The 16833-nt window shown below is 31.6% G+C and overlaps 1 protein-coding gene and 1 long non-coding RNA gene across 2 annotated transcripts in view; one reads left to right on the top strand and one right to left on the bottom strand.

The window, feature by feature from the left end:
* The window catches only part of LOC109091055 (potassium voltage-gated channel subfamily H member 7-like), an 89878-nt gene that overhangs the window by 34628 nt on the left and 38417 nt on the right, over positions 1-16833 (top strand). The window contains exons 3-5 of the mRNA XM_042731877.1: positions 1967-2122; positions 11034-11468; positions 14549-14760. Of these exons, the coding sequence (XP_042587811.1) occupies positions 1967-2122; positions 11034-11468; positions 14549-14760 (803 nt within the window). The remainder of the gene's footprint in view (positions 1-1966; positions 2123-11033; positions 11469-14548; positions 14761-16833) is intronic.
* LOC122138544 lies at positions 1239-3136 on the bottom strand. The gene is made up of 4 exons (XR_006155665.1): positions 3001-3136; positions 2199-2317; positions 1993-2113; positions 1239-1706 (listed from the first exon to the last, which is right to left on the bottom strand). It is a non-coding gene; the product is annotated as an uncharacterized LOC122138544 (long non-coding RNA).

Raw genomic sequence — 16833 nt, forward strand, 5'->3', positions numbered from 1 at the left:
AGCAAAGTTGCCGCAGAATATTCCACTCCTCATCTGATCCATTTTTCTTGTCGGTGTTGTGTTAGAAGTATTAATGATACCTGCTGGAGCTGGAGACGCTGATGTACTGCTCAGGATGTTCAAGACGATCCCCTGCTTGTGTCCTATATGAGCTTCAGCGCTGATGTGTTTGAGTCCTGCTGGCTCTGACTGACAAGAATACACCACCATTCAAAACAGACAGTAAAGAACTTTGCATTGTTGCAAAAGATTTCCATTTCAAATAAATGCTGTTCTTTTGAGCTTTCTGTTCATAAAAAGTCCTGAAACAAAATGCATTACCATAAGAATCAGCACAACTCTTTTCAACACTGATAAGAAATGTTTGTTTAGCACCAAATCAGCATATTAGAATGATTTCTGAAGGATCATGTGACTTTCAGCTTTGCATCACAGGGTAGCTTTGCATAAGTTACATTTTAAAATATATTCAAATAGAAAACTGAAATAAATGCAGCCTTGGTGAGCAAAAGAGACTTCTTTAAAAACATTTTAAAAAATGACTATAAACAGTAGTTTGTATGCAGATGATAAAATTATTTTATCTTGAACTTTGATTCAAATCTTTCAAAGGCATTTGTTGCTGAGGTTCCCACAACAAAACCAGGAAAATGTCAGGGAATTTTACATTTAATACAATAAAATTAATCCAATTGTTTCAAGCTTAATATAAATAAATTCATAAAAAAAATTTTTTAACAAATATTGTACAAAATAACATTCTTAAAAGTAAATATTAACTTAAAATGTAAATATTTACAGTCAATTTTTCTACGTATGCAGTTTAAAATGTTAATTGTTTACCGTATTTGTAAGTACAATGTCAAAAAATACATTTTAATAATCCTAATCAAGTTATCACGAATAAATGGAAAAAAATAAGGCATGGAAATTCATTGGTCCATTTTGCAATTGAGTCTGAGGTAAAATTTAGGGCCGTTCACAACTGTATTATTTTAGTATCATTCATATACTATATTAATTTTTTTATTATTATTTTGAATTTGATTTTATTTGTATAATTTCTGTTTTCACTTTAATTTTATAGTTTCAGTAATTTTGTTGTGTGTTTTTGTGATTTTTGCTAGTTGTTTTTTTTTGTCTGTTTTTTAAGATTTAGTTTTTAGAGACATCATGTCAAGTTCATGTCAACCATTCAGCGTCTCCATGAGCATCCAGGACCTATACTATCTGTCTGATACTATCCCTCACAATCTTTCACACAAACACCCAAACATTTGAATAATCCTTCAGTGCAGCAGATATGAGCATTTTTGTATCCTTTCATCACCAAAGGGGCTTTGGGAGTGAACTCAATGAGCAGGAGATAAGGATGGATTGGACTAAAAAAAGAAAAGACATGGAGTCCATGTGGACAGATTCATTGTGCCGCAGGGCCTGTCACGGGCTGCTAAGTCCCGCCGCTGCAGAATAAGGGCAGCTGAACAGAGCTAAGCCTGCAGAGAGAAGCACAGGCTGTGACCTTTGACCTCTGACCTCTGGGTCTGATTCAGCGCATTTATCCGTGATCACACCCACCAGCTCAGGACGGGGGCCGCTGTCTCTCTCTCTTTTCACGTTGTTTGTCTCTTAGAGGTTGTTGGAGCTGGAGAGGGTTTTGTCGGTAATGAAAGCTGCCATCACTCCTTCAATCTCACCTTCTCCTGCTGCAGAGTGCAAATTAGTTTGTTAAGGTTCAGTCCATCTGGTTTGAACAAGGAGTTCACAAAAAATGTATTTGAAGGGGTCTAATTATGTTCTGTTGGGTTTTACCTAGAAACATTTATATACAATTAAAAATACACAAATTATCTCTTCATTATCAAGCTAGATGTGGACCGTGGTCCTGACAGCAGACAAGCGATGGAAACAAGATGAAACAGAGTTAGCTTCTAGAAATCTAAACGTCTTCATGTTTCTCCTGCAGGCTCAGACTTCCAGTGCAACACTCACATCATCCCAGTGAAGAACGAGGAAGGAGTTGTGATGATGTTCATCTTGAACTTCGATTATGTTCTAGACGAGGAGTGCAGCGACTCTTTGGAGAGACTCAACCTCACGCCGCCTGCCAAATCTGAAATCAGTGAGTGCAAACTGGATTCATTATTATTATTTTTAGATATGTATTGATTCATTGCAATGTCAGATTGGTTTCTTACACAGATGTTTCCCCAGTATCAGCTCTTTCTGCAACTATTTATGCCATCTCTGTCCTCAGTAGGCATGTTTAAAAATCCTTCAATCAAGAGTTTTAAACCATGATCCAAACCAACCAGCACTGAAAATATGATTTAAAGGGGAAAACAAGTTATAAAAAATGATTAAAGTAAAAAATAAAAAAAGATGCAAAACATCTATTTTAAGTGAATGAATTACTGATCCCATTATGCGTTGTAGATGTTACATTATATATATATATAGTAATCTATTTAACAGTTTTTTATGCTAAAAGCCTTTCTAAGAAACACTTTCTAAAAAAAACACTATATATATATATATATATATAAGTACACCAAAAGATTAGTACACAAAAATATTAATAATTATAAAAACATAAATATAATAAATGTAATAAATTATAGCTGATTATAAAAACGACACTATTTTGTCTAAATACATTTTAAAAACTAATGTCATGTAAGCTGTTTTAATTTGCTACAAATGAATTTAAGCATCACAAATAAATATATTTTTCTTTCAATGCAATATACATAGATTTTTTTTTCAATATTATCACTCAATGAAAAACTTTTTTTTTTTCAATTCTAATTTTAGCTTCCGATACCCAAATGTTGTGATCTACAGTATAAAGGTTGTGTTTCTGTAGTTAATGCATAATCAATAAAACTGAAGTTTTTAACAACCACTGTTAAATTATGTGTGTAAATAAGCTGCAGTCATTTCTCTGACAATCTCTGATTGACTGAACTGAAGTCAAGCAGGAATCACTTTGTAACTTACAGCAGAGCTGCTTCCTGGAGACTCCTTCACAACCCCACCTCTGCTGTGCTAAACCAGCCGTTCTAATCAGTCGTGTTCAACAGGAAGTGCTTTAACTGGCCAGTGCAGCGAGGCATTCCTCAGCAGAGCGTGCTAATTAGACAGGAGCTTCTTGCTGAGACTGCTCAGATTCAGGTGGGACGCTGGCATCTTCTGCTCTCGCCTCACATGAGGGATGCTTTCAGAACTGGCTTCATATCAAGGCTTGAACACACTCACCAGCAGGTGCAGATTGTGTTTTATTCAATTCAATTCAATTCAAGTTTATTTGTATAGCACTTTTCACGATACAAATCGTTGTGTTTTACTGGCTTACACAACAATCCAGTACGGTTTCCTTTTTGTCATCACTTCTTTTAGGAACCGTCGGTGATCTGATTGACACATACAGGAACCAATCACAGTTAGTTGTGTTTTTCCATGGTCATCTGAAACATACACAAAAAATATAGCACGTCATAATTTCTTCACAGACAGAAGAAATGAGTGTTGAACAAACTGTCTGATCATAATTACTCTCCAGAACATTTCACAAACAGAAAAAAGCAGACTCCATCATGTTCACGGATATCTAGTTTGATGTCAATTAAGAGCCTCAAATGAAATGTGATGCCAATAACACTATTTTGTTCTCTAGTAGACTAATACAAGAGCGTTGAATTAAAATGAGAATAAATTACAGCTGTCTGATTATAAAGAACTACACTAATTTTTTTCCTAAACAAGTAAGAAATATAAAAGTAAATTTTTTTTTAAATGATACATATGAATTTAAGCATAACTTCATATTAATGTGCAGCATGAAAAATGTATATTCAGTTTGCTAAATATAACATATAACAGTGTTATTCATATATTATTTTAGATTTTTTGTTATAATAATAAAAAACGTTTTTTAGGGTGGTTGACCCTAAAGTAAAAATTAATTATAGGTGATTATAAAATACAACACTATTTTGTCTAAATAAATCAATAAAAACTAAAGCCAGTTGTTTTAAATGCTACAAATAAATTTAGGCATCACATTATAATGTGCAGCATGAAAATTGTAACTTGCAAAATATACATTAAGTATATATATATATATATATATATATATATATATATATATATATATATATATAAATTTCGTTGTTCCCTTAATAACCAGTTAGCAATAATAAAATGAAACACATTTTACATCTAATCGTAAAAAAAAAAGGGAAATAAGCATGTACAATTAAATATCGATCAATAAAACCTCTACTACTGGCCAATAACTTAAACTTTGTGGTAACAATAAACTTTGTGTTTTTGTGTGTAACATTCATCAGACGAAAAGTGAACTGTGGCTGATATTAACCAGGTCACAAAGAGAAAGTGCCTCCGTGAGGATGAGAATGGAAGCGGATGATATTAAGGCATTTATCATCTCCATCGTCTCCATAACGTCCTGTATCTGCGGGCCGGTTTGTTCTGACAGGGCTGGACGATCGTGGCAGCAGTGACGCATCTGTGATGTCCGTGAGGCTCGTGTGCTCGTTTACAGCTCTGCAGCTGCTCAGGCCTCAGCGTCTCCGCATCCTCACTTAGCAAACGCTCCCGCCGCTCTAGGTGAAGGTTATTTATAGTGGAGAATGTTGCCGAGTGTTTGGAGAGAGTGTGGGTGTGTGTTTTGCTGCCTCTGGGTGTCATGGAGAGTCTGTGTCAACAAGGACTCACCGCTGAACCCTGACTGTAGGTGTTACAATGTGACCCAAACCTAGTGAAGCACCACAAACCCAACTGCACTAGAAAGTGTGCATGTGAGTGAGTCAGGACTTAAATACACATTTTCATATAGAACGTTTCTGATCATAAAGTACTGCACTATTTTCTCTTAATAAATAGAAAAAAAATAATAATTTGAAGATTTGCTACATATTACAGTGCTACACAATATACAATATACACAATATTGCAGTGCTATTATTTATTTTTTTAATTTATAGAATAAAAAAATATATTGTTTTTAACTTGGGATTGGCATTGAAATAAAAATAAATATTGAAGGTGTTATTAAATTTGTACATTTTTTATAATAAAAAAAACAAAAAATTGCAACAAAGGTGTGGCATTGAAATGAAAATAAATTTTAGCTGATTATAAAATACTACACTATTTTGCCTACTAAATAAAAAATTAAACTCTAATAAATAAACCTAATAAATAAAAAATAAAAAATAAAGTCAGCTGTTTTAAATGCTACAAATACATTTAGGCATCACAACAGCATGATGTGCATCATGAAAAATTTATATTCATATTTACAATTTGCTAAATATTACTTATAAAAGTGTAAATAAATTTTTACATTTTTCATAATTAAAAAAAGATATTGTTTTTAACAGGTGGTTGGCACTTAAAGTAAAATAAATTACAGATGATTATAAAATATTATGCTAAATAAATATTTATTTATTTTAAATGCTGAATCCAGGCATCACAGCATCATATGTAGCATTAAAAAAGATAAAAGAAATATATATTCATTTTGAGATGTGCCAAATATTACATTTAACAGTGTTATTAAAGTTTTTCCATTTCTTTTTTTAAAAATGTATTGTTTTTTATTGAAATAGCTATAGCTGATGAATGACTACACTTAAAAAAAATCTTATAAATTAATTAATGCATTACAACATGGATATTACAAAAACAATAAGGAAATAAAAACTGGCAATTCATTTTTAGGACTCATACACACACACACATACAAATATATTAGAAGAATGAGAAGAATTTGTTGTTCAAAATAGAGACTACGTTCATTTAGTTTTATGGTGAGTTGCCTGCATTGATCTTTGAATCTGTTTGCACTAAGTATATGCATCTTGAGTAATCAAACTGGTATCCACATAGCAAATGCAACCAAGAGGCATTGCAAATCAGCCCAAACCACTCAAAGTGGCATATCTAGACACTTTATAGTACGTGCATTGAAACCTGAGTGCAGTAAAAGGCATAAAGGATTGGAGGGAAGATGATTCCTCCATTGCATCGTGTAAAGTGGCTGACAAAATTACTGTAAAGGAATCGTTCACTCACAAATTACCAGTTTCATGTCATCATTTACTCACCCTCATGCGGTTCTGACCCTCTGTTATCTTCCTCCTGTAAAATGCTAAATGAGATGTTAGACAGAATGATTGAGCTGCTCAGTGCTCAGACAATGAAAAGTGGAGGATTTCATACAAAAATGGCAATTATAAAATCATAACTGCACTATATTCCAAGTGATGCATAATAGCTTTGTATAAAGAACAAATATAAATTTCAGTCAAGTCTGATGCAAACTTTTAGTTTTAGTATAGTTTTTAGTCATGTGCTGTAGAACTTTGATTCTATAAATTATTAAAAATGATTAAAAGCACTTAAAAAGCATTAATAGCACAACACTAACATTAAAGGAATAGTTCACCCAAAAATGGAAATTTTCTGAATATTTACTCACCCTCAGGCGATCCAAGATAAAGATAAGTTTGTTTCTTCATCAGAAGAGATTTGGAGAAATGTAGCATTGCATCACTTGCTCAACAGTGGATCCTCTGCAGTGAATGGGTGCCGTCAGAATGAGAGTCCAAACAGCTGATAAAAACATCACAATAATCCACAAGTAATCCACACCACTCCAGTCCATCAGTGAATGTCTTCTGAAGTGAAAAGCGGCGTGTTTGTAAGAAACAAATTTTTCATTAAGGCATTTCAACTGTAAACTGTTTCTTACTTTCGAGTCCATAATCCACAATAACCCTTCCTCCAGTGAAAACATCTATCCACTGTTGTCTCTCACATCAATATCCACCCACATATTTGTTTAGAGCTGTCTTGGCTTGTAAACGGTGCTTGATCTGTGCAGATCTCTCTCCTGATTCAGACGAGATGATATTTTCCCTGGAGAAAGCAATATTATGAATAGCGGACATTAGATACTGTACATTAGCAATGATTTGAAGTTAAACAGTGTGATGTTAACTGATGGACTGGAGTGGTGTGGATTGCTTGTGGATTATTGTGATGTTTTTATCAGCTGTTTGGACTCTGATTCTGACGGCACCTATTCACTGCAGAGCATCCATTGCTGAGCAAGTGATTGCAATGTTACATTTCTCCAAATTGGTTGAACTTAATGTGTACCAATGTACTTAATTGTAGATTTTAACATACAGTATACCATCAGAATATATGCAAACAAATATTTAAAATTCTTTACCACAAGTATGTGCAGAATCCCTTAACACATTCAAATTTAGAATGAAGTGACTTTTGGGGCAAACAAGAAACTAATTATGCATAAACTTGCCAGTATCATAGCAACAAATGCAAGTGCTGGAATCATGGGATGGAATCCCCAGGTTCTAGTGCATTCTGAAATAGAAGCTCTGTCAGTCTGAATATGAATGTCACATGCTTAGACTGCTGCAGAGCGCTATCATTCCTCTGCTATGATTAGAAAATAGCAAATGCAATGTAATTTACATGCTAATGTACATTAGAATCATGCTAACCAAACAGCATATGACCTGTGACTGTCAGTGCACACACACACACACACACACACACACACACACACACACACACACACAAACATGCTGTCATGAATAATTTGTTATGATAGAGCCTTTTGTAATGTTCTATCTGCACTATAATGGAATCAACTGCCAGTGTTTATTCCTGTATTGGCCATTTCGTTTTCTGTTCAAACCAATTTATGCATATGGATTAAGTCTTAGCAGGAGAAAATGAAAACTAGATATTAAATATGCACTAGCAGCCTAAACCAGTTATTGTATAATAATATCAGTTATATACAATATAAAAGATATTGAATTATCTCAAAATAATAATAATAATAATAATAATAATAATAAAAATATATGTACACACACAAAATAAAACATATAAAAAGATACTTTTGTATGACTTAATTTGATCTCTTATTCTTTCAAGATCCTAAGATCCTAATAAAAAGAGAAAATAATAAAATGAGTTTAGGACAATATTTTTTACTTGTAAAGTATGTAATATATTCACTAAATATATAAAAAAATAATACTCAATACAATATTAAAAAATACAAGTAAAAATGTAATTATAAAAATGTTTACTTCAAATATTTTATTTGATATATTGTATATTTTTTAATAAAAAAATTCAATTTCTTTAAAACAAATATTATTTTTCAACTACCCATTTACAGTATGCTTATTTTTAAGTTTTTTATTTAATAAACAAATCAAAAATGTTCATAAAAAAACATGATTTTTAAGATCTTAGGGCCTCATGAAGCCTTAGGGTGAGTCAATGATGACAGACTTTGAGTAAACTGGCTCCATTGTGTTCGAGCATCCAGCAGCCCTACTGAGGAGTGTTTACAATCCTGCACACAACACTGAGACCAGCGGGTTAAACACCTGCTCCTCTTTAAACACGCCAGTCGTTCGGGGTCATTCCGCTGGAGTCTCCTCTGCACACCTATGCACTGTAATGTCTCAATAATCATCTGTTAAAGGTCTTCAGATAATTAGCTGCAGGTGTTTGAGCACAGGTTTTGTAAAATGTGAGAGGAAAAACTCAGTGATAATAGACTTTAAGCATGTAGATATACTAAATATAAACTGATATTTTAACCCATATTCACACAAATGAATGTGCTATTTTAATTCTGCAACTGCCCTTGAAATCTCTGAAAAATAACACCAAAGAAGAATAACATTCATAGCTTAGAAATAAATATAAAAATAAACATAAAATAAATGTGTGATCATTTAGACAACTGAAACACATTGCATAGATAAATATATAATGGCATATATATAAAAGTGTTGCTATTGTAAATGAAAACAAAACTATTAAAATATTTTTTGTTAATTTAAATAAAACCTGTAAATCACAATATACATATTAGATGTAAAACTTAAAAATTTTGCTTTGGCAACTAACTGAAATAAATTTTACATTTAAACTAACTGAAATAAATTTAAGCTGAAGTACTAAAATGAATAAAAAATGAGACGTGATATAGAAAACTAAAATGACTAAAACAAAGTACAATGAAAATGAAATGAAAACAAATTATGTAAATTAAATCTAATTTAAAATATCAATACATTTGTAATAATTTAGACACCTGAACAACTTTAATCAATAGAGTAGATTATCAACTTTGATTTGGTAGATAGAGTATTCCTAATGCATTCTTTATTGATGTAGTCTGATCATTTTTATTAATTATTGCCAATATTAAAAAATGAGTTGTTGGACACATCTGTACTGAAACAATCTTGCTCAATCTAGAAATTATGCAGGAGACCATTATGTACAGTAGATGGCAAATATGCCATCTACAACACATTGCTGCTTGTTTGTATCAAATCTTGCAGATTGAATCTGCACAAATTTTCAGGTCAAAGTTGAGCTTTGTGTTGCAGATAAAAGCTAATGCTCTTCACGTGTGCTTGTGATCTCGTTCTCTGGCATGTGCATGAATGAAAGTGAAGTCCAGCGTCATTCATGAGATTTCAGCCAAACTACTCTGCTAGCTTTCTCTTGAAGTAGACCTTATTTATTAGAAAATGTGTACTGCAATTTAGTCTTCAAAGCACTGATGCACTGGAGAGGAAACACTGAATTCCACGGGGAAACGCCGGATTTGTTTGATCACATCCCGTTTTAAATGAAAAAACACATTGAGGAGCTGCTAATTAAAGCAGTGGTGATCTGTGTCCGTACTGAGGGATGAATTCAGACCAAAGGCCGGTGGGATAATTAAAGGCACGGCTGAACAAATGAGCCATATGTCAGACTTGTTCTCCGGGGGGAGATGCATTGTGGGAATGAATGTTGACCGCTCAAGTTGCACGTCTGCTGAATACGCCTGTTCTTATAATAACCCTGCCAGCGGTGCTGCCAACTCATTTCAGTGTATTCAGTATAGCCACTTCTGAAATATGATAAAACAGTCATTCTTCATCCGGGGAGAGTCAACCTGTATAATCTCACTTAAGGAAAAGCAAATAAAAAAAATATAAGAATAAATTATTAAATCATGTTCTGTATATTTCTGTATTTTGTGTATATTTTGACTCTGTCAAAGCATATTAATTATAAATTATATTAATGATAATATATTGTATAGTAATAATAAAATAAAATAATAGAGAAATTGAGAAATACTTGAAGGCTGTTGTAATTCAATTTGATTATAATATATAATACAGCATAATGATAACAATAATAATAATAATAATAATAATAATAATAGTAATAATGATAATAATAATAACAGCCTTAATAAATAAAATGAAATAAAATAAAAACAGCCTTCAAGCATTTTTAAATATAGTAAAAAAACAAAACAAATTACAATTAAAACAAAAACAAACTACAACTAACTCTCACATTTAAAAAAAGTGTGTGTGTGTGTGTGTGTGTGTGTGTGTGTGTGTGTGTGTGTGTGTGTGTGTGTGTATATATATATATATATATATACACAAAAATAAAAAAACAAAAATATATATATATATATAATAAAATCCAATAAAATTAGGAAATTGAGAAATACTTTAAGGCTGTTTTCATTTAATTTGATAATAAAATAAAATAAAATAAAATAAAATAAAATAAAATAAAATAAAATAAAATAAAAATATTAAATAAATGTTTTTTTTTTTTAACTTGGAAACTGAGAAATATTTGAATGCTTGACATTTTAATTTAATTTGTTTATAACGGCACATTAGTTATAATAACAGCCCTAATAAAATAATAAATGAAATTAAGTAAAATTAAATAAAACATAACCTTCAAGTGTGTGTATATTCTCAATTATTCATTTTATATATAATTTCTTATATATACAGCCCTAATAAATAATTAAAAGAAAATAAAAGAAAAGAAATCAGTATTTTTCTGTAAGAGCTTCTATTTCTATAATGAAAATAAATAATAATAACACTTTTTTTAAATACCTCCAGGAAAAGGAAGATTCTTCCACTTCCGTCTGCCAGCCTTGATGCTGTTGGGCACCAACAAGCAGTCTCTCCCGCAGGACGACCCAGACTCAGTGATGGTGGACTCACCCAGGGCCAGTGACGACTCTGTGGCCGTGATGGACGTCCGATCACCCACCAAAGACGGTGCGAGTCCAGCGGATGCCAATGACACGCGGGCGCTCATCAGCTCCAGCCCTCACTCGTCCCCGGTCAGCGTGTCCGTACCCCTCGACCACTCGTCGCCCAAGCAGCCCTGGGACCGGCCCAGTCCGTCTCAAGCACAGTCCAGCACCTGCCTGGCCCAGTCCATCTCCAGAGACAGTGTGTGCAGCAGGAGACGGGCCTCCTCCGTTCACGACATAGAAGGACTGAGCACCAACTCCAAACGCCTGTTTACAGACAGACACGCAAGTGACGGTGAGGACTAAAACTTACATTATTTTATATTAGAATACTTTTAATATATATTAAAATACAAGCTATTCCTTTAAAAATAAAAATTATAAAAATAATGTTATTTTTTGGTTAAATAGTTTTTAAATGTAAAATACTAAAAATATTTAAATATTATGTTAAATAAATAATATCAGTTAAATATTTGTTTCTTGATTTTCTTGTTTAACAGAACAATGTTATAGATTATATAAAAGCACCTTAAAAAATATAAATATATCTTAAAAAAATATATAAAAAAATCTTATTTATAATATAATGTATAATGTTGTTGTTTAAAATAAAAGCAGTATGTTTAACAGCATATTAGTCATAATAGCAATCCTAATAAGCAACATAAATAAAATAAATAAAAACAGCCTTCGAGTATTTCTAAATTTCTGATAAAATAAAATAAAATAAAATATTACTTTACGTTAACTTTTTACTTGAAAATACTCTTTTAATTAATAATATATAATAAAAAAATATTTTTTCTTTATTTGTAATATAATTTTAATACTGTTCTTTTACAGATAAAAAGAGAAAAGAATATCACAACTTAAGATTGTTTTGGTAAAAGATATGATACAATATGAGGTTTTCCTAAGTCATATCTGGTTATTATGCAAATTTTTAATTGAATGAATATGAAATAGTTCTGTAATTTCAGATAAATTTGATCTCTGAAGCCATTTTCTTTACCCTGATATAAACCTTGTTTGAATTACAAAGTGCATTTAAGCTGTGCAATTGATTAACTCAACCGTCATAATGCGCATTAATTTCTGTATTATTTGGACGATTAATGTAGACAGGAATGTATAATTTTCCAGTGTAGTGATTTGCTTTCATTGATGAATGATAATCACATCTAACAGCAAGAAATGGCAATTATAATGACATCATAATTAATGGCCTTCTGCTTGCCCCGTTTTGTTGATATTTGAGTCATTTTAAAGGACCAAAATATGCAATGATCCACTGCTGGCACTCTTCAGCTTTAAAAGAAGCATGTGTGGTTTTTCAATTAAATGTTTTCTCCAAAGAACTTGGGCACATTTCCTCATTTTCATTTTCTAATCTCTATTCTCCTCTATAGCTTAAAATTAATTTTTATTTAATTACATTTTTATTTAATATTTATTTAATTTATTTTTATTTTCCAGTTTTCATTTCATTTTGATTTTAGTTAATCATTTTGTCTTTTTTTTTTTTTTTTTTTTTTTTGTTAAGTCCATTTTAGTTTTAGATATTATAGAGCTTTGACTTAAACCAAACGAAAATGAGAAAAATAATTTCAGGTAATGTTTATTTAATTTCAAATGTATTTTTAAGTTTTTAGTTTTAGTTAAGATAACCTTGATGTTTACATAATCGTAATCATAAAATAAGTCTATATGCTTTAAGAAAAGCCGGTCTGTAAATGAAAACACTTTTTATGCACACACTTGTCTTTAAATAGAAGCAGCATCTATAAGCTCATTAGAACATCCTGTTTTCTGCATTCATTTTCCATGAAAACCGCAAGCTTTACAGGTAGGTCCAGTTTTCAGCATAACATAAAGTTTGACACCCCTGTTATATTCAGAACTTAGACTGGTTAACTCTACATACTTAAAAAATCTAGATCAGTCCTGTTATCTTTGCTCAAACGTGCATTCAGACTTCAGATCAGAGCATCATCAGAGTGTCCAGGATTCGTGATTATGCATTTTCAGCCTGATTTTTCCTCTCAGCTGTTATTGATGTCTTGATTAGATCATAGAGAACATTTGCTGCTATTTCAATAAAGCTCTAGTCTGGCTCTAGTTCCTAGTTCTGGCAGTTCCTCTTCACGTCCCATTGACCGGGACTGATGCATCGGGACAGCAGATCAATGCTGCATGCTGAAGGACTTCCATCAGCTGTTAACCAGCACAGACTCTTTCAGTTCTGGAGGACATTTCTCTAATCAGAGTTTGAATTAATGCTGTATGCCTGCCATTTATCACTTTTCTTTTACATTGCACATGATTTTAATGGATTGCTAATGGATGCTCACATAAACTGCATATGTTTGCTTCAGGCATGGATGATGATGTTTATGGCAAGCTTGAAAAGCACTAAAAATCCTGATTCTTTCACTAAAATCTCACATCTACAGTTTAGATGATGGTATTTTAATTCAACACTGATAAGTTTCACTTAAATGGTTCATTAAGATGAGTAAACAAAGTGTATTGTTTTCAAATATGCAAGTACGAATATTATATATCCACTATATTTTTTTTATATGTAAGTTTTTTTTTTCCCTGAAATGCCTTAATTTGTTTTAAAATACAAATATAATATAATATAATATTACGATTTATAAATATTTATTTCATTTTGCAAACAATGTGTGTTCAACTATTCAAGGCAGGATCAAGCCTGGGTGATATAACTAATATATTACACATTTTTAATTTTATTTTTCTTATGATAGTTAAGTCTGTATTTGCTCTGAAATGCCTTAAATCATTATTATTATTATTATTATTATTATTATTATTATTATTATTATTATTATTATTTAACATTTTTAGATGGACTTTTTTATGCATTGTATTTTAATGTTAATATTTTATTTAATATTATCATTTTAAGTGTATTTTTTAATAATAATAATAATAATAATAATAATTAACATTAAAATATTATTAATCGTGTTTTCAATTATTGAAATGAAAAGCATTATTTACCTGCATATAATTTATTTTTATTTTTTTACACAATTAAACACCATTGTCTTAATATTTTCATACACACTCTGTGACAGTGGACTGTGAAACTAGTCTAATGACATGGGTTTTTCAAAAGAAAAAGTTTTGTCAGTGTTTACTTATCAAGTTCATACAGGTTTGGAATGACATGGTGAGTAATTATGTGAACTTAGAGTTTAATGGCCAAAATGACATGAGTATTATCCAAAATGCTCCACATCACCAGAATTATATCACCAGAAATCATCTATTAGCTATATCACTGAATGAAAAAACCTAATCTCCAATATTCACAGGCTCTTCTTTACTCTGTACCTTCAGGTCCATTCAACCATCTGAAGTCCAGCCTGCTGGGATCCACCTCAGACTCCAATCTGAACAGATACAGCACCATCAACAAGATCCCGCTCATCGCACTCAACTTCTCCGAATCCAACGATAAGAAAGCGCCTTCTCCTCCGTCCTCAGAGAAAACCATCATCGCACCGAAGGTCAAGGACAGAACACACAACGTCACAGAGAAGGTCACACAGGTAAGACTGAAGTGTGATGGTGTGAATGTCAACATCAACGCCTTATTGTGAACAATTCTTTAGTGCACATTAAGACAAAAATGTTAAACAAGTTTGAAAAAATAAAAAATAAAACCAGTAATAATGTGATTTTACTGTTTTCTATTTGAAGAATATGTTAAAATGTAATTTATTTCTGTGATGCAATGCTGAATTTTCAGCATCATTACTCCAGTCTTCAGTGTCAACAATTTCTGTCTCTCTCTCTGTGTATAGATAGATAGATAGATAGATAGATAGATAGATAGATAGATAGATAGATAGATAGATAGATAGATAGATAGATAGAAAAAACATTTTGTTACTTGAAATAAAATTAACATTTAAAAATGTAAACTTATTTCAGGTAGTTGCCAAGAAAACATCAAATTTTATTGATGTAATAAAATCACAAAAAAATTAACTAAAGCTTTAAATAAAAAAAAGAAAAATATAAAAAAGAAAATATAAAAAATAAAAATAATAACTAATATAAAAAGATATATTATGCTTAATATTTTTAAAATACATTTTTATATATTCTTTGAGAAATATAAACTCTTTTGTAACATTATAAATATCTTTACTGTGACTTTTGATCAGTTTAATGTGCCCTTGCTGAATAAAATTATTAAAAGAAACATAGTGACTTTTGAATAGTAGTTTTTATAACATAGTATATGTATACTAGTCCCCAATATTTTCAAAGGGCTCTTAAAAGCATGAAATAAATGAATGTGAATGCTAACAGATGCATATTACAGACTCCCTCTGTTATGAATGCTTCATGTTGATTTAGCAAAGTAAAACCGGTTGTTTTTCCTTCAAGTTTCTCAATAAGACCCTCAGGTGAGGATGTGCTTCAGCTCTATTTCTCCTCCATGGAGCTTGAGTTAATCGATGTGTCGCGAGCGTAATCCGTTTGAAATATTGCACGCGTCGAGTGCTTCATGATTCAATTGGAAATCCAATAGTCTTGTGAACGAGCACAAACAAGCTGTAACAAATTCTCCTGCACAACATTAAATGATGCTAACAGACATGTGCATGCAAATGAATGCTAATGAGGAGACCACTTAACCTCAGGGATATTAAGACGAGAGCAAGAATACAGGGCAACCAGCAGTAATTATTCAGAGCCTGTGTGTCACATCCTCGCAATGTACCTCAACCATATTTAGCATCTTTTTGTGACACCGAAATGCATCAAAAGAGCATCCGAGCATGAAGATGGATTTTCTACCACCTCTGGGAAATGGATCTCCAAATATTGGCAAAACACAATTCAGTAGCACTGCGACAGTCGCTGTGTGAGAGGCTGGAGTGTAAATTGAACTTCTCCTTTAATCCATGAAGCTGGATGTGTGTTTGCACATTAGATCTGTTCCAAAAACTAGCAAGCCGCCTAACTAGACAGCATTTATATGCATGTTTCTAAACGTTTGACTACTTCCAGGCAGCATTGCATGTGTTTTTCATGGAAATCTCAAAAATGCATGGCACATGGTGGACAAAGCAATAGAAATGTTAATAATAAACACGCTTCCATTAAAAAAATGTTGGGGTCAGTAAGATTTATTATTATTATTTGTAAGAAATTAATAGTTTTATTAAGCAAGAAAGGTTTCAACTGATGAAAAGTGACAGTAAATACATTTATAATGTGATTTCTATTTCAAATTGATGCTGTCCTTTTGATCTTTCTATTCCTATATTTTTTGAGCAGCCAATCAGCATATTAGAATGGATAATGTGATGAGTAATGATGCTGAAAAATTCAGCTTTTAATCATTGGAATAAATTATATTTTAACATATATTAAAACAGAGAATGGGTATTTTAAATGGTAATAATATTTAACAATATGACAGTTTTTCAGCATTTTTTACTGTAGTCTTGATAAGCAAAAGAGACTTCTTAAAAAAAAAATTTAAATAACCTTTTATTTGTATGTGCATTTTAGGCTTATAGCTTAACAATATGTTAATGTCAAAATCAAATGATAAATATGCAGCCACCTTCTAAATAAGTCACTTATTAGGTGCCAATTCAGTT

The sequence above is a fragment of the Cyprinus carpio genome, chromosome B9 (genome assembly GCF_018340385.1).
Source record: "Cyprinus carpio isolate SPL01 chromosome B9, ASM1834038v1, whole genome shotgun sequence".
Classification (NCBI taxonomy): domain Eukaryota; kingdom Metazoa; phylum Chordata; class Actinopteri; order Cypriniformes; family Cyprinidae; genus Cyprinus; species Cyprinus carpio.